The sequence below is a fragment of the Ziziphus jujuba genome, chromosome 8, assembly GCF_031755915.1.
Source record: "Ziziphus jujuba cultivar Dongzao chromosome 8, ASM3175591v1".
In the NCBI taxonomy this organism is placed as follows: Eukaryota; Viridiplantae; Streptophyta; class Magnoliopsida; order Rosales; family Rhamnaceae; genus Ziziphus; species Ziziphus jujuba.
In genome coordinates, this window is record NC_083386.1 from 8,685,023 (window position 1) to 8,702,509 (window position 17,487).

General features: G+C 33.4%; 4 protein-coding genes and 1 long non-coding RNA gene across 11 annotated transcripts; 3 read left to right on the plus strand and 2 right to left on the minus strand.

Annotated features, from left to right (window-relative positions):
• Positions 1-1,131: 1,131 nt before the first annotated feature.
• On the plus strand, positions 1,132-2,623 carry LOC125421417 (uncharacterized). The gene is made up of 2 exons (XR_007239762.2): positions 1,132-1,483; positions 1,718-2,623. It is a non-coding gene; the product is annotated as an uncharacterized LOC125421417 (long non-coding RNA).
• A 528-nt stretch (positions 2,624-3,151) lies between these two features.
• LOC107413018 (transcription termination factor MTERF4, chloroplastic) lies at positions 3,152-4,655 on the plus strand. The gene has a single exon (XM_016020865.3). It carries the CDS (start codon positions 3,361-3,363, stop codon positions 4,486-4,488), a length of 1,128 nt encoding a protein of 375 aa, XP_015876351.3. The 5' UTR covers positions 3,152-3,360; the 3' UTR covers positions 4,489-4,655.
• A 1,733-nt stretch (positions 4,656-6,388) lies between these two features.
• On the minus strand, positions 6,389-7,521 carry LOC107404071 (uncharacterized). The gene has a single exon (XM_016011018.4). It carries the CDS (start codon positions 7,300-7,302, stop codon positions 6,595-6,597), a length of 708 nt encoding a protein of 235 aa, XP_015866504.1. The 5' UTR covers positions 7,303-7,521; the 3' UTR covers positions 6,389-6,594.
• A 377-nt stretch (positions 7,522-7,898) lies between these two features.
• On the minus strand, positions 7,899-11,989 carry LOC107413052 (double-stranded RNA-binding protein 1). Of its 5 annotated transcripts, none has more exons than XM_016020909.4 (5): positions 11,912-11,975; positions 11,757-11,845; positions 10,328-10,549; positions 9,806-10,068; positions 7,899-9,079 (listed from the first exon to the last, which is right to left on the minus strand). In XM_016020909.4, the coding sequence occupies exons 3-5, from the start codon at positions 10,515-10,517 to the stop codon at positions 8,276-8,278; spliced, it is 1,257 nt and encodes a 418-aa protein (XP_015876395.3). In that variant the 5' UTR covers positions 10,518-10,549; positions 11,757-11,845; positions 11,912-11,975; the 3' UTR covers positions 7,899-8,275. The 5 variants fall into 5 exon arrangements, with proteins under 5 accessions (XP_015876395.3, XP_024927643.3, XP_048326129.2 ...); XM_025071875.3 differs by having other exon boundaries at positions 10,328-10,389; positions 11,912-11,973; XM_048470172.2 differs by having other exon boundaries at positions 10,328-10,575; positions 11,757-11,989.
• Positions 11,990-13,199: 1,210 nt separating this feature from the next.
• Positions 13,200-17,369, plus strand: LOC107413022 (protein SICKLE). 3 transcript variants are annotated; one of them, XM_016020870.4, is made up of 3 exons: positions 13,200-13,365; positions 14,574-15,029; positions 16,291-17,369. In XM_016020870.4, the coding sequence occupies exons 2-3, from the start codon at positions 14,723-14,725 to the stop codon at positions 17,040-17,042; spliced, it is 1,059 nt and encodes a 352-aa protein (XP_015876356.3). In that variant the 5' UTR covers positions 13,200-13,365; positions 14,574-14,722; the 3' UTR covers positions 17,043-17,369. The 3 variants fall into 3 exon arrangements, with proteins under 3 accessions (XP_015876356.3, XP_015876357.3, XP_015876358.3); XM_016020871.4 differs by having other exon boundaries at positions 14,579-15,029; XM_016020872.4 differs by having other exon boundaries at positions 13,203-13,365; positions 16,294-17,369.
• Positions 17,370-17,487: the final 118 nt, after the last annotated feature.

Genomic DNA, 17,487 nt, shown 5'->3' on the forward strand with positions numbered 1-17,487 from the left:
GGTTTTGGTTACCAAGGGGCTGATTAAACATGACTTCGGGTGTTTTACCAATCTGAGACGACATTCTTGGACAACTTTGTTTTCAAGTATGCTGGTGAAGTTACAAAATTGTTGGAAATGTATAATGCTGCCAAACGAAAGACAATTTGATGACGATGATATTTGATGGAACAAAGTGTGGAGATTTTGAATTGTTTGCCACATACATTTGGTGGACTGGGTAGTCTTCAAATTGAAAAGATCTAGCTTGTGCTCGTTTCTTAGGCAACTTTGCTGTAGAATCTACATTACCTCTTTTCTTTAAGTAACCAATCAAATATCCAAATGAAAGCAAAGAACCAAAATATAAAAAAACAAAAAAAAGGGGGAAAAAGAAAATATCTATCCAAATTCATAACCATAGATATTTTTCCATTTGTGTATGTAAATAATACGGAGAGTATGTGGAGGCTAACATGAATGCCAAATATTATTAATTGGTACACATTCCTACATGAATGCACACAATAGTAAGTTTCACCCAAAAGAGAAAAATACACAGTGCATGTTGCATATTTAGGAGGATAAACTTTAAAAACACTTCTCCAAAAGCACGTACATACTTACCTGAATGCACGTCCCGCATTATTAGAGAGAAATGAGTTGAGCCTGGCTGATGCAGAGCTTTATTATTAGAATATCTCCAAAAGGACACTTTAAATTAGAAAGAATTTTCTCTGTGATAAAAAATATTTTTAAAGAGTAGAACTTTAAAAGGTTTAAGCAATTCTCTAAATATTGTGTTTTTTATTTTTTTCTATAAATATTTATTATTATATTTATTTTTTTCTCTTTTTTTTATCTGAATTCTCTTTATCAATATACAGAAGCAATAAAAATTAATAATTAAAATATCAACAGTTTAAAAGTTTGTTTAATATTAAATTAAATTATATAATATTTAATATTAAAAATGAATTTTATTGTTTCTGAAACTCAAATTCATTTTTTATATTCAATATGAGTTATTATTCTATCAAAAATTGGTAGAAGGCCATCGTGATTTGTGACCACTTGTATCAATAAAAAAAAGAAATGTTTTGGCGTCACTTTTCTCGATTTTGTTCTACATTATACCCCAATTTTCTTTTTAATTTTTTTTTAATTTTTTTGTAAATAAATAAATATTTGAGGGTAGAGATTGGCATGTCCATGTAATGCTGACTCATTCGCATTGATTAAGCAATTTTCAAACATCTGTATTTGTAATTTCACAGTATATGAAGAAATCTCTAGTACGAGCAATGGTGAAACCTGAACTTTCGTTCTTTTGATCAAACTCCAAGCTTTTTATGAATCTATCTGTTAGCACGAGGATGATTGTCCACGAAGTGGAAAAGCTCTTGGATTTCAGTTTAATGTCATAAGAATCGAATAGTTTTTAAATTAAGTACATATTTATGACAATGGTCAGGTTGATGAAAGTATATTAAACGTGGTCTAGGTGGGAAATTTATTTTATTTTGTTTATTTATTTTTTTTTTTAAATTAAGGAGGTAAAAATTGAAATATGGATGAAGTTTAGGATTATTTTATTATTAACTCAAAATTATTATATAATTAATTTTTTATTTTTTTAAAAATGATGTGGAAAAATCAACGTATGGTGTTCATGTTTGTGGTATGAATTTTTTTTTTTTTTTTAAACTAAACATTCTTTGTCTTTTTAATTATGCAGGCATGGCCAGGGAAGAAAAAGTCGGCGAAACAATCGATATTTCGGCGATATTATCGGGTTTTGACCATCGACGACCCCGATAGAGGGGGGTAAGAAATATCTGTCAGTGGTGCCGGAGAAATCTCGATGTTATCGCAAAATATCATGGGCATCATCTAAAATCGATGGAAATCACAGGTTGCCGGTGGATAATTGTAGAAACACGACGAAAATATCGGTTATCGGTTGAAATTTGATGGACATCTCGACCCTCTCTTTCTCATTTCTTTCAGTGAAGATCTGCAACTGGGTTAGATTTACTTTCTTTTTCCAGTTTCTCAGTCACAGGCATCATTTTTTCAGCAAGATTTGTGTTCTCTAGCAATCAAAGCCAGCATAGCTCTTTCCCAAGTCAAAAAGAGATTTCCAGGAACTTTACCAGTAAATGGTTTTGGTCAAAGCCACTGCTTCGTGATCTCTAGTAATCTTGTTGGTTCCATTTCCATCGGGCAACCTGAGATGCAATTCGGTTTCTTCGTGATCTCTGATGTTTGAGATGCAATTAGTACTTCTCATCCTCCACACCAATCGTTGATTGCCCCTAATCAATTTTCCCCTTTTCGAATTTCTATCTTTCTGTTTTTATATTTTTTATTTTATTTTTTTTTTTTAGGGAGTTTTGTTTTGGTTTTGTCCTGGTCGGTGAAGAAGGATGCAAGGAAAATAAGAAAAAAAGGGAAGTACAGAAAAGAGTAGGAGAAAAAGAAAAAAAAAAAGTGTGAAAGGTTTTGGAAGAGGACCAAATGGTCCGAATGTGTGAAGTCTTATTGCATGACAAGTGGTGTCCATACTGTTTGTATTCTTGCTATTTTTTTTTTTTTTAAATTAGCGAAGTTGGATAGTTCCGAATAAATTGTAGAACTAATATTCTGTTTTATTTTTTAAAAAGATAATAATAATAATTAATAAATTCTATTTTATTAAACTGAAAAATTGAGAAAGTTCATGATTTGTAAAAATTTTTAAGTTTTCACCCCTATGGCTTTGCTACAATTAATGAAGGAGCATTGAAGTCTGCAATATTGTATAATCAATTTGAAATATTAAAGAATTTTTTTTTTATTGATAATGAATTATGAATTGTATTTGAAAATTTTATGTATTTTAATATTATTTATTAAAATTTTTTATATTTCAATGCTAACAAAAATTATATTTTTTTAGGATAATTATTAGTATTTATAGACTATATTATTATTTTTGTATTCTAATTATTATATTTTTATATTATTTTACAATATTAATTATCTTATTTGTAAAAATTTATATTTTAAATTAAATATTTATAATTTTTATAATTTTATTGATATTTCCATCGATATCAACATTTCTATCGATATTTCCATCAAATTATATCCTCGATATTTCCATCGATATGGATATTTTTATCATTGGGCATGGCTACTACATTATCTTGTGTGAAGGCAGGAAGTACTGATTTCTTCGTTAGATTTCGGCTGAGTTTGAATTGGAAATAATAGTTTTTTGTGTAATATGGTGTGGTATTGGATACCAATATTACCCTTATAATTTTCTTGATGATAATCGGAGTTGATATATATCTTTCATTATTTTTGTGGAATCGAAGTTTGCGATAGTTAGCAATGCATTTGAAAAATCTGCTTTCTTTATTGCAAAAACGTTTTTTGGCAACATCGGCAACACTTTCTACCACTTCTGCTACTTCACAACCAAACCCATCATCATCATCATTCACAGTTCATTTCTTGGTAAACTCATGTGGGCTTCCATTGGAAGTCGCACTCTCTGCCTCCAAAACCATCCAACTCGATCGCAACAATGCCCAGAAACCCCAATCCCTGCTCAGTTTCTTAAAATCTTACAAATTCAACGATACCCAGATAGCCAAATTGATCTCAAAGCGTCCCTCCACCCTCCAATCCAGGATACATAACAATCTCGAGCCCAAATTTCAGTTCTTGATCGAAAATGGCTTCGGCGGCGAGCTTCTTCCGAAGCTGATCTTGTCGAATACCGAAATTCTGTCTCGGAGCTTGGGTTCCCACATAAAACCAACCTACAAATTGCTCAAGAAATTCTTAAAAACCGAGGAGAGTGTTGTTGTTTCAGTGAAGCGAGCTTCATGGCTTTTAACCATGGATGCTGAAGCTAAATTGGTACCAATTATGGAGCTTTTCGTAAGAGAAGGAGTTCCTGATGAGCGGGTGACCCACCTTCTGCTTTCTCAGCCCAGAACTTTCGTGCAAAACGTTGACAGAATGGCTGTCTGCATCAAAACCGTGAAGGAATTTGGTTTCCAACCTGGTTATTCAATGTTCACAGAAGCTGTTCGAGTAAAGTCCTCAATGAGCGATTCAACATGGAACAAGAAGGTGCAAGTTTTCAAGGATTTGGGTTGGTCTGAACAAGATATTGCTTATGCTTTTGTACGTTCTCCGAGGTTTTTAGCTTGTTCGGAGGAGAAGATTCGGACAACCATGGATTTCTATGTGAATACTATGAAGTTGGAGTTAAAGAAGATAGTTTCTTTTCCAAAGTTGTTTAACTATTCCATTGAGACAAGAGTTCGTCCAAGGTACCGAGTTCTGAAGGTTTTGGTTTCTAAGGGGCTGATTAAACATGACATCAAACCTGTTTGGGTGTTTCAACAAACTGAGACAAGATTCTTGGACAACTTTGTTCTCAAGTATGTTGGTGATGTTCCAAATTTGTTGGAAATTTATAATGCTGCCGAAACAAAGGCAATTTGATGATGATGATGATATTTGATAGAACAAAGTTTTGAGTTTTTTTGAAATTGTGGTAATTTAAGATTGGTTTTCTTTGCTATGCATGATGAAACTAAACTAAACTAAACTTCTTTGTGCCTTTTCTTTTGGTCACAGGCCACAATGCATATTTTATGAGCTTTATATAATTTCTTTATAATTATACAAATTCTATGTTCTCATTTATATGCACATTATTGTATGTATGAAAGGGGTTTTAGTTTCTACGATTTTGCATTTGTAATCCGTACCCATCGACTATCAACAAGTAATAAGCATTAGATTCGGCGGACTGGTATTCTTCAAAATGAAAAAGATCTAGCTTGCAAAAGCAGGGGGTTGAAGACCATCCATAGTTATTATTTCCGTATCAAAATTTTAAGGAGTTTGAAAATCATCCAACTGGAGCAATAAATTGGGGAGCAAATTTCTTCCACAATACATTGGGGAACAAATTTCTTCCAGAATCCATAGGACGGAAAAAAATATATAATAAAAATAATAATAATAAGAAGCGAATCTATATGTGCTGTAGGAATTAAAGGAAAACTAAAAATAAATAATAAATTAAAATTAAAGATAAACTACCTGCATCACATTAATAGAGTTTCTACTCTAGGAATGAGCTACAGACCTAAGGTATCCCATATCTAGGTTTTGGTTGCATCACACAAAATCTGATCCTTCTTTTCCATTCATATTCTATTTAAGAATGACTTTACAAAAGGATTAAAGAGATTCGTGAACAATAAGTTATATAAACCAAAAGTTACCGAATCCACAAACATACCAGCAAATTAAGCATCTAATGCATGAACATAGAATCTTGGGGTAGTATTTAAAACCATTTAAGGACTCTTATTGTTGTAGCAACAAATATCTAGGTCCAAAATATTCCAAATATCATTCATACTTCAATTATATAATATCCCAATAAAACCAAGATCATCTAGATCATAACGAAGTTTAAGCTTTAAAATCTGATTGTTCTCTCTTTTGAAAGAGCTTCAAGGGTCATTCTAACATCTTTACATCAGTATGCTATTTAAGAAATTTGGGATACACACCCAGCTAAGAATGTTAGACCAATGTAACTCAGTTCCATCAATTCTTACATTGCATATCATGATATATTATCTTGACATCCATTAGCATGTTCGATGCATCCTAAAATATCTTTCCATATTCCATAACTTCTGGAAACCTTCTTGAAGCAAATGTAATGGCAATTAACAGCAGAAAACTATTGCATAAATTTGAATATGCCATATAATAATTCCTGCTAGAGGACCCATAAAATCATCAATGATAACACCGCAAAACCTACTCTACTTTGTGAACAGAACTTCAATACTGGATGAAAAGACTCTGCATTAACTACTGTCATGTACTTCCTTTTTCTTTTTCGTTTTCTTTTTTTTTTATTTTTATTTTTATTTTTATTTTAATTAATTTTTTATTTCCTCATATTGAACTTTTGAGAGTTTAGCTAAAGAATGAAGAAAACCCACCTACGAACACCCAATATCAGAAAATGCTAATTGCATTGTAAGCAAACTGAAAAAGAACCTAAAATAAAAACCCAGCTATGGAATCCCAATCCAAACCCCAAGCAAGGCAGAAATCCAACATAAGATGATTTACCAACTTGCAACTAAAATTACATAGACAATGTTAGTTCAAAATATAATTCAATCTGTCCACAGGACAAAATCTTGGGAAACAATTTCAAACTTAGATCCTGAAAAAAACCAATCTGCCACCATTTTGTGGAATTGGTCCATAAGCCACAAGCCATAAAAGAATAAACAACTTGGACAAACATCAAGATATGGAAATTTCAGTTTTACAATCATAATAAGCAGCAACTTGGGAATGTGAATAATAAGAATGTGTATGCAATAATTAAAGATAATTAGAAGGCAATTAAATTCCAGAACTACCAGATAACAAGCATTTTAATTTGGGAATTGCTAACAATTGCTATTCTTCCTTTAACATTGTCTACACAGTCAGCAGTATACAATGGAAATATCCTTCTATATCATCAGAAAACCAAACCCATGAAGAAAGAAATCTTTATCCAATTCAAAATATTACCAATAAAGAAAACAGCATGTAGATCAAGAAACAAGCATAGGCAACCAACCCACGGTGCTCATCCCACCTGGCCACCTCCACCAAAAGCCTTGTACACACCCGAGCAGACCACACCACGAAGACCGCCGCCATTGCCGGAACCACAAACCCACCTCGAGGAACAAACAGCGAGAGAGCCGATAACATCACCATGGGAAGCATACAGTACCCAATCAAACTCACACACCTGTACAGATCCAAAGTCCCATTCCGACCCGCCAGCATATTAAAAACAACGTATAGAAAAATCGCAGAAACAGTAACCCAACCCAAGATTATACCGAAATGGATCTTCCCGGCAAGCAATTGGAAGAGCCCAAAAGCCAAAAGGAACAAGAACGGACCCGATAAATCGGCGTCCTCGTGGAGATCCGGGTTTATCCGAAATGGGTTGAGAATGGAGATGGTTTTGGTCCAGATTTGCTTGGTATTGATGCCTAATTCCTCGAGGAGGGGTGGTTCTTCATCGAAACTGGAGCTGACAATTGGGGTGTTGAAGGAGGTGGTGGTGGTAGTAGATGGGGGAGCCGAAGAACCCACGTCGAAGGACATGAAAGGGATTGGGTTCGAGGTTTTTGGCTGGAATGGGGCTGTGGGATTTGGGTGGTTGCCACCGGAGCGGAAGACAACCGGTGGGACATTGAATTGTTTCGACATTGAAGACTTTTAGAGAGAGAGAGAGAGAGAGAGAGAGAGTAGGGTTTAGAGTTGGGATTTTGGGGATTGTAAGAGAGATTTTTAGATCGAGAAGCGTGAAATTCTGAGTTTGGACGTTGTCGGAGAGATTTTCCGCGAGTTTGGGAGTTTGGATGCTGGGATTCTAGCGAAGAGAAGATTATTGCTCAAAATGGCTTGTTTCCATTACCCATAAAATTTTATCTGTTTTTTATTTTTTACTTGTATTAATTTTTATTTTATTTTTATACTTTTTTTAAGATCCAAATATATTTATAAGCATGTGAACTTCGTTTATAAGGTAAACATTTTTTTTTATATACTTAGATGGAAGTAAAATATTATTTTTCATAGTATAGAAAGTTAAGCAATAGCGACACCATACCATGCTGGCGATATATAATCACAAATTTGGAATTTGTCCAAAATAACTAATTAGATTTTTTAAGCTGAAATATATAACATATACTACCTCATAATTATTTTAACATTTTCAACTTTTTTGGAACAATATACTCTTATCAAACTAGTATTTTCTCAAAAAATTTAAAAAAAAAATTAAATACAACAAAAACAAATAAAACAGAAAAACATGAAATGAAAATGACACTACTACAATAAACAAGTACTCAAGCAGGTACACGAAAGAGATTTGACTACTCTAAAATACCAAATGTGGTAATTCTGAATTGTAACATTGATTTTCTGTAAATTAATCCAAAATCTTCTATGATATGCAAGCAAATGTCAGAGGATTGCAAATATATCCCTTTTATACTATCTTTTTAACCTATCAAAACCTAAACTTCCTACTTTAATACTGCAAAAGAGACTCCAAATTTCTCTTATTTGGTCCATAAAAGACATTCTCTTATTTGGTCCATAAAAGACAGATTACAAAGAAGTTAAATCCCTCTTTGTTCTAGGTCCTAACATGGACAGCTTGAATCTTCTTCTACTCTACCTGGTCTAAACCAACCATACTTGAAGCCTTTGGCTGATCCACAGAAGAATTGTTTACGGGCAAAACCACTTCTCCAAATCCAGACACCTCATTGGCCTTGTTTGAACACAGAGTTGTGTCTCCACAATACATTGTTACGATCCCGTCACTGCTTACATTGAAATCCAAAACTGTCGGCTGCTCATTTGCGGAATTACCATCCATGTTGGGAACCAAAGTACCTTCAACAACAGACTTTACTTTCTCGCTTTGGCCCTTTACATCATGGGGGTTTGTCATAGGTTCTGTAGCCAATTGTTTACAACCCAATACGGATGCATTAGGTTCACAGTTTGACTCTTTTCCCTTATTCGTCTTCGAAGCCAACTTTTTTGCATTTTGAAATTGAGTTTGGAATACCTTATCATCAGAGAGTTTCTTTTTCAACTTCATCTTCTTATGTCGTGCTTTCTTAGTCTTTGGAACATTCGCATTCTCCTGGGGAACAATACACGATTCTGCTGCACGTTTTTTGCAGGGAATCACAGTCAACTGTCTGTTGCCAATTGACTTCTCAAAGGACTCAGATGTGCTCGATTGAATAGCTAAAAGAGCAGTTCTAGCAGCTTTTATCTCGGCCTCCTTTTTGGTTCTTGCTGCAGCTCCAATATAACGAATCCCTCCAATCTCAACAGTACATGAAAAATGAGGTACTCGACCAGGAGCTTCAATCTTTTGGCATTGATATAGTGGGATGGCATAGTTCATCTTCTGTGCATATTCCTGAAGCAGGTTTTTGCATAATCCAGTTTCATGCTGGAACAAGTGTCCCAAACAAGGTCAGCCATGAAAGTTGGTCAAAATAAAATATATTTCCACACATTTTAAACAAACAACAATTCTACATCAATTCCATATTTTAGTGGAATCCTGCGTGTGTATCCCATATATCCATGTCACAAAATAAAATCCATATTCATATATCAGCATCATGTCTGGAAAGAAGATAATTGGAACCAATGAATGGAATAATGATAAATCTGTAAAGATATTGAACAAATCAACCATAGTCATTAAATAATAAAAAATTGAAACTGATCCAACTTTTTAATATATATCTTTTGCAATGGAGGAATATAATGCAGGTTACAAACAAAACCATAAGGCATAACCTTCCATATGTGGGGTTTGGTCACGAATGAAAATAATCATTCAAACTCACTTGTTAACATAAAGGAAATCTTGCAACATAATTTGGAAGTAGGATATAACATATGCCTTTTTTCTACCCAACAGAAAATCGACATATTATCAGAACATTTTGCTCATACCAACTATTATAATAAATAAAATCATTATTAACAACTAAAAATTCTTCAAATTGACAATCTACAAAATCTCTTGAATAGAGAGAAAATGTCAAATCTTTAATACGGAATCAAAAAGTGAAACAAATAATGTGATCAAAGGAACAACAGAAAAAGCCACAACTATCAAAAGATGCAGTTTTACTTCAAATTAGTTAAGGGTCAAATTACTTACAACTGGTTGAGAGATGCATGCATCAATATCCACAGATTTAGCTAATTCCATGAGTGCAACTTCAGCAGCTGATTGCTCTGCTGCCTTTCGATTGAAAAATCCAGGCAAAGAATTATATCTGACATCGTTTACAATCACTGTTGACCTAAAGGAAGGCTCATGGGAAGGACCTTCTTTGATAGTCTCATATACAGGCGTAGGTAGTGATACTTTTTGCGCATACTCCTGTAAACGGCTCTTGAACACATAGCAATTTGAAACACCTGAATCATGAAAGACATGTGTTAAGACATGCAAAGTTTATTGTTCATTGGTTAAACCAGTTTCATACTTATAACTAAGGCAAAAATACAACATATTTACTGTTACATCACAGGATAAAATTCAAAAAGTAATGATAAACAGAAGTGGAGAAATAAATTATTCTTCATAATAAGCTAACTTGAAAAGGAGATCAAAACCTTGACTTGGAAGAAACATTATCAATTGAAGAAGTGAAATAATATGGGGAAATTTGGTTACCAGCATTGTTCCTTTTCTTGTCAGCCGAGAATGCTGCCATAGGGTCCGTGTAAAAGTCAAACCTAGAAGTAGCACAAGATCCTTCATTCAGAGACATAGCTGTAGAGGTGTCAACCAATGGGTTGGCGAGGTTACAAGGCATAGAAGCAAATACAACATTATTAGAGTTTTCAGCGTGAGCAGCTTCCATGCGTATTGCTTTGAGCCGCTCCCTTCCTTTCTCTGATTTATTCATTTAACCACAAAACCTAACACTAGTCACAAGCCAAGTCTACATGCAACCTAAAACATGAAGTAATGTTGCAGCATTGTAGCTACCAGTTCATGGTATTCTAATAAACAGCCCATATAAATCATGGAAGTAAAAGTAATTGAAAACCTTCACAATTGTTAATAAAGTCACATTAAAATGTCAGGAATAAACACATATTGAATACTTCATTCCTTATATATGTTAAATATGTTGAAAGACCATTTCCTAACAATGTAGTCACCCATTTTTAAACTTCCTCACTGATTAATTTAAATTAATAATAGCATGCACAGAGGTCAACAAACACAAGAACAATATCCTCTCTGCCAATATCAGAAGTTGCAATTAAAATCAAAAGTTGCAATCAAGTCTTTCAAATATAAAATTGCTGGCTTTCACAAGATTTGTTTCCCAAAATACAGACTTCTTAGTTAAAACAGCACCCACCAATGTTGCTCTAAACTTAGGACATACCTTCCTATGGCTCCATGACTACGCCTAACATTAGTAATTGGATGTTATGCTCATCCATAGATTCAAATATTGGCTCTTTCGAATCCCCAACTTTCTTGTATAACATCAATTCAATTTAGTCTCAAGTTACTTGCACTTCTATGATTTATAAAGGCTGTTTATTATAATAATATAAACTAGAGATTTGAGAAAGAAGCACAAGAAATTCATTCACGACTTCATCCCTATCTGTCAGCTTGATAAAATTATTCTCATTCACACTTCAGTTCCTAAGATTCACATAGAAAGCAACATAAAACATCATCCTTTCTTCCTTATCTCCTTCTTGGACCCAAACCCAAAAGCACCACTCACAGTCTTCACTTCTTCGACTCCCTCAAGCTCTTCTCCTCCACCATTATCGCTACCTCCACCTCCAACCAGCTCACTTCCCTAATCTCCAAACCCAAATCATGAGCTACCCATCAAAACAGAAGCATATTATGAAGAATGCAGGACAAATTAAGACAAATCCATATACAGAAACAGAAGAAAGAACCATCAAAGAACAGATTTCAGGCACATAAATAATCATCAAAGAACAGATTTCAGGCACATAAATAATCATTCTCAAATCAAACCCAGAAAAGAAAAACCATCAAATTTCAAGGAAACCATAAAGATTAAAAGCAAAAACAAAAAAAAAGTGAAAAGTGAGAATACTTTGGTTCCAACCAAATGAAGAGCGAGAGAGAGAGTCTCTGCGGTATAGCTGGTAAACCTTAGTGCCAGCGATTGACTAACTCTGTCAGCTGCCAAGAAAGAACAGTTAGAGAGAGGAACGAAAAAGACTTTTGAAGAACAAAAATGTTCGGTACCGTGTTTGGGCTTGAATTTAAAGCGTGTCTTTGAACGCTAACTATTATGACGAAGAGGCTAGGTATTGGACTACTCAGGCTGAAGAAGAAAAAAATGAAAAATTAGAAAAAATAAATAATAATAATAATAATAATAATAAATAAATAAATAAATAAATAATATTATCAAAGAGATGTTTCTAGTTTCTAGTTTTCCAAAAAGTCAAAAATAAAAATAATATATTATATTTTTAGAGAAATAAGCATATATGTATGTATGTATATATATATATATATAACTAATAAAAAGACCACAATAACAAATGTTTTTTAGTTTTTTTTGGCTAAAAATGTTTTTTTTAGTTTTCTTTGAATTTTATATTTTTAAGCTTTATAAAATTACTGAAATTCAATTTTAGGATATTAAATATTCATTTCACGTGGTCATTTGAAATTTTTTTAAATAATTTAATTGGAGACTAAAAAGGAAAAAAAATAATACAATTTAATTAGAAAAATATTTATAATAATTATTTATTTGAATTTTTATTGATGGAAAAAAAAAACTAAAAAATGATTAATGTGGTTTATATTATTTTTACACAAATATCCTAAATATAAAATAACTCAATCAATTAATTTTTAATTAATAATAATAATATTAAAATATTTAAAAATTTTATAATATTTTTTCTTTTCTGTCTAATTTAGTTGAAAGCTAAAATAAATTTATTTGAATTATTATTAATGGAAAGCTGAAATAAATTAAATCTTTTCTTCTTCTTTTTTTTTTTCCTTCTCATATTCCTCCAATCCAAATATAATATTAGTTGAAGTTGACACAGACTACATGTTTTAATTTTTTTTTTCTAAAATTCTAAAAAAATTTAAAAAATTGAAATGAAATCAATTAATAATACCCCTACCAAATGCTGATGGGACAGTCAGAATCACAATTCTTCAATTTTTATTTATTTATTTTTTATCAGCGGCTAACAATTCTCTTCGGTATATAGATTCTTTAATTTTAAATAAAATTTGTTTGATAAAAATTTTAAATAAATTTATTGCTTTTTAACTATTTATAATTGTTGTAAATTATAAAAAAATATTTATAATTCTTGTAAATTATAAAAAAATATTTATAATTCTTGTAAATTATAAAAAAATATTTATAATATTTAATAAATTATTATCATTCAATATATTTTAGTTTATTGTTTAAAGTCATAAAATAATGTAAAAGAAATAATAATTATTATTATTATTATTTTCTTTCTTAAAAAAATAAAATAGAGAGTAAATTATGAAGCCAAAATCAAAATCGTGAAGTTTATTTCTTTCTTTTCTTTCTTCTTCTTCTTCATAAGCTTTTCTACGTCTTTCTCTTCTTCTCCGGTTGGACCCCAAAAATCCAGAAAGCAGCAATCTTGATCTGCAAACGCTTCCCAGGAGGCTCTGGACACTGCTTTCAGGTATTTACCCTTTTGTCCTCGCTCCCTGCTTTTTTTCTCTTCTCTCTCTTCTTTACTGTTGAAAATTACTTGGTTTCTGCTGAAGAACTCAGCTTTATCAAATACGACTAGGACCATTTCTATAACTTCTATTTTATTATAACTTTGAATAATGATTTTATTGGTAAAAGCAAAAAAAGCCCATAGAAAAATGCCCTTAGTCTGTTTGATTAAATTCCAATGAGAAACCTAAATTTTGTTTTCCTATTAAAGCTTTTTCTTTGGATTTTACGGATGGGCAGTAGATGTGATAGCCTGAAATTCTGTATTTGGAAGATTTGATTGTAAATGCTGATTCTAATTGCAAACTGTAAACTTAACGTAAGCTTGCAAGAGAGTAGTTTATGTTTCCTCCACCCACTTTATCTGTATGTATTGATCATTGGAAGATTTAATTAGAATTTTTATGGGTTTGAATGAAGGAAATGAAAAGGGAGGTAAACTGATAGAGGTTGTGTAGGTGGATCGTCTGCTCACAATTGATGGAGGGATATAGTGGGACTACAGAGGGGGTTGGATATTGGGAGGGGACTGGTTTTTCAACATACTCGTAGTATGTAAGAAATAAAGATTCGTTATGTGTCTAATCCTGACATTCTAATGGGTACTAATTCACAGTTGTGATAAAAATCTTATTAGATGACACACACTATCCTGTAGTCAGGGAACACCGGTATTAGTACTTGTTGGCAAGTTTGTGGGTTGTTTGATGGTCAAGATGTGGCCTTACAAAGTTTATATGTGCATTCATTTTAGTTTTTCAGGCTTTATAAAAATAAGGATAGATTCAATGGTGGGTTAACACCCTAGTCATTGTTAGTGAAACTTTAAATAGCTGAGAAGCACCAGGATTGCTTGTTCATTGTTTGCAATGTATTTGGGTTTCTGTAGTTTTGAATGCTTCATGATGTACTTTTCCCTCTTCTGATGGGAATTTTAAGTTGTGAAGTTGTGAACATGGTAAACTTTAAATAATGATGATAGTTATCACTATTGTAAAATAGTTAGCTTCAAAATTGTAGAGAAAATAACCAATTCGAAAATGGTTGGGCTGACAAGATTATCTTTTCGGCATACACTTGACCTGCTTTTAGGCTTGCTAGTTAACAAGCTTCGTTATTTGTTGATCAGCTCTATTAATGCTTTGGAAATCATTTTATCCTTGACAGGTTAGGTACTAAACATCAATCTTGGAAGATTTTTGAGTTGCTGAAATAGTAGCTGCAATGCTACAGAATTGTTTCATGTTTTTGGAGTCCTTATTTCATTCTGAGGCCTGAAGACTTGGGTTGCGACTGGTGTTAGATTTTGTGGTTAGATGGAGGAATCAGAGAAAAGAAGGGAGAGGCTCAAAGCAATGCGCATGGAAGCTGCTTGTTCTGAAAACTCTAATGATTTAGCATCCCCTATGCCTTCCCTCTCCAACCCATTGGCTGATACCTCTAAAGCTATGCATGATGGATATTGTGCTACTTCTAGGTTTGGCTTTTATACGGACCCTATGGCAGCATTCTCAGCCGACAAGAAAAGAAACAATGCTGGTAATAATCAAATTTCCGCAGATTATTCCACTTCTCCAATTGCTGGTGGTTCTTCCAAGATGGGGTTTTCTTCTCCACTTCCAGGTAGCTTATTGTATTAAGAATAGTTTATTTCTCTGGATCTGTTTTTGTTTACTTTCTTGAATTTTATCTGGTGATGTAGCTATAGCTATGTTGTATTTATGTCTTAGTTATGTGAGTGAAACTGGTTTAACCAGTTAACACTAATTACTGATTGAGAAGGTGGGTATGATGGATTTTTTGGTGCATCAAATTGTTCAAATTGTATGTTAGAAATTACTTATATGACTGCTGTGCAAGGGAGAAATAAATCAACAGCACTGCTATTTGTGGCCAGCTATAGGACCTACCACCTAAAAATGTTTGAAAACCTGGCTTCACAGTAAACTTTGGATAACCTGTTAATTCTTCACATCATTCTGCAAGTATTTTTCCTTAGATGCTTTGCAATAGAAAAGCCTCTAATTTAATTGCATTATCACTTATACTAGTTGTTAAGGGTATATTGTGTTGATTTTGATTACATTACCATCTATTATTTTAGTTATGAATGTATATTGTGTTAATTTGATATTTAAAGTTGGGTCCACTTTCAAGAGATTAAGCTTTTGGACTGAGGGTCAAATAACATGGAATCAGGTTATATGTTTGTGCTCGCTTTCAAATCTCAGTGAGTCAATTTTGAAAATTTATTGTTTTGCACAAGCTATGTTGTCTGTGATGCATTGTGTTTCGTTATTGGATAAGTGCCTGTTTGGCAGAGCTTTTTTTGAGATCAAAAGCTGACTAAAAGCTTTTTTGTTAAAAAAATAAAAACGTTTAACAAAAGTCAACAAGCACTTAACTGAAAAATAGTTTTTTTAAGCTGTTTAAGAAAAGACCAAAATTTAAGCTTTTTTTAGAAAAGTTCATTATTTTAGCTTATATGGAAACTCAATGAGCATTTAACACCGCTTTTTTAGCTTATATGGAAACTTATTGGGCAATTAATACAGCTTTTTTATTTACAGTCAAACATTTATTAACTTTATAATAAAAGTTCTTTTTTAAAAAGATCTATTATACAATTCTCTACAGACTAAAGCTCTATTTTCATCAGCTATACCAAATGAACCCTAAGTCTAACATGTGAAGGGGAGTGTTAAGTGTATGTTATGTTAGTTTGATGTATATTTTTCAGTCTATTTCTTAACAGCTTAAAGTTTTGGTATTGATGGTAGCTTAACGCTAGAAATGATCAGATGTTATCATGCAAAGTATGTTGACACCTGTTTCTACTTTCTACCTTGCTTTCTTTTTCTTATGGGTAAATGTTATGATTTAGCAGGACCAAGGAATCCTGGAATGACTTCCCCTGGAGCTTATCAGTTTCAGAGCAATTACACACCTAACCAGATGTACCAAGCACGAGGTTTCGGTCTCAACTCTAGCTTCCCTAGAAGCCCGATGGGAATACATAGACCTACCATGCATCAAGGAAATCCAGATGCCTGGAATGGGTCTGGAGGTGCAGCTGGATATAATTTTTCACCTAATCCGTCAAGAGAGTGTAACTTTCCCAGTCCCCGTTTTGGACCAACAGGTAGTCCTTGTTTCAACACTGGGCAGGGCAGGGCCAACTGGCCCAACCAGAGTCCAAGCCCTGGTTTTGGACTTGGAGCCAGTTCTAGTCCGAGTTCAGGAAGAGGTGGAGATCACTGGCGGAGTGGCAGGAGTCCTGCTTCAGGACAAAGAGGTGGATGGGGGAATTTTAGCCCTGGTTCGGGCCGGAGAGGTGGACGAAGGCTGGGTTCTCATGCTCGACCCTCTGCAGTGGACAGACCACTGGGGCCAGAAAAATATTATGATAACGCCATGGTTGAAGATCCATGGGAGTTTTTGGAACCCGTAATTTGGAAGGGGGTAGATGATCCTTTGAATAGTTTACGAACTCCAGAATCTTCAAGATCCTCAATTTCTGGTACAAAGAGAGCAAAAACTTATGAAGTTCCAGGTAGGTCGAATAATCAACCAAGCCTTGCGGAATACTTGGCCGCCTCTTTAAATGAAGCTGATAACGATTCGTCAAGTATTTGACAGTTGTGTCTACATTTCAAGTGCTTGGTGTAATAGTGGAAAGGATGATGGACGAGAAAGGTAAACTGTGGTGCTAACCACGCATCTAGCAGATCTCTGAATCTACAGAGGCATTTTTCACACACCAGCTCTTCTGGGATTTAGTTTTTGACAATTGAGTTTTATGCTATGAATGTAAAATTATCAGTTTGGTCGGTTGGTAACCAAACCCTGGATTTCTTTTTTCACACATGTCTATTAAGATTTTAGGCTCACATGTTCTGTAATTTATGTCAAATGGTTCAACTTGCAGTTTAATGATTTTCTCAATTATTCCTTTGTTTCTGATCTCCTGAGGAAAATTCTGTTCTTTGCTAATTTTGTGTTTGCTAGTGGATGCAAGCCCTTGCAATCGAGGACTCGATGAATCAAAAGTGGATTATATTTTTCCTTAACTAGTATATTT

Coding starts and splice junctions, on each gene's coding strand:
- LOC107413022 (XM_016020870.4), top strand. CDS start 14,723: ATGGAGGAATCAGAGAAAAGAAGGGAGAGGCTCAAAGCAATGCGCATG. Junction 15,030..16,290: donor GTTTTCTTCTCCACTTCCAG/GTAGCTTATTGT, acceptor GTTATGATTTAG/CAGGACCAAGGAATCCTGGA.
- LOC107413052 (XM_048470172.2), bottom strand. CDS start 10,562: ATGAATAAATCAGAGAAAGGAAGGGAGCGGCTCAAAGCAATACGCATG. Junction 10,069..10,327: donor CAAGAAAAGGAACAATGCTG/GTAACCAAATTT, acceptor TTCATGATTCAG/GTGTTTCAAATTGCTATGTG. Junction 9,080..9,805: donor CATGCATCTCTCAACCAGTT/GTAAGTAATTTG, acceptor CACTTGTTCCAG/CATGAAACTGGATTATGCAA.
- LOC107404071 (XM_016011018.4), bottom strand. CDS start 7,302: ATGTCGAAACAATTCAATGTCCCACCGGTTGTCTTCCGCTCCGGTGGC.
- LOC107413018 (XM_016020865.3), top strand. CDS start 3,361: ATGCATTTGAAAAATCTGCTTTCTTTATTGCAAAAACGTTTTTTGGCA.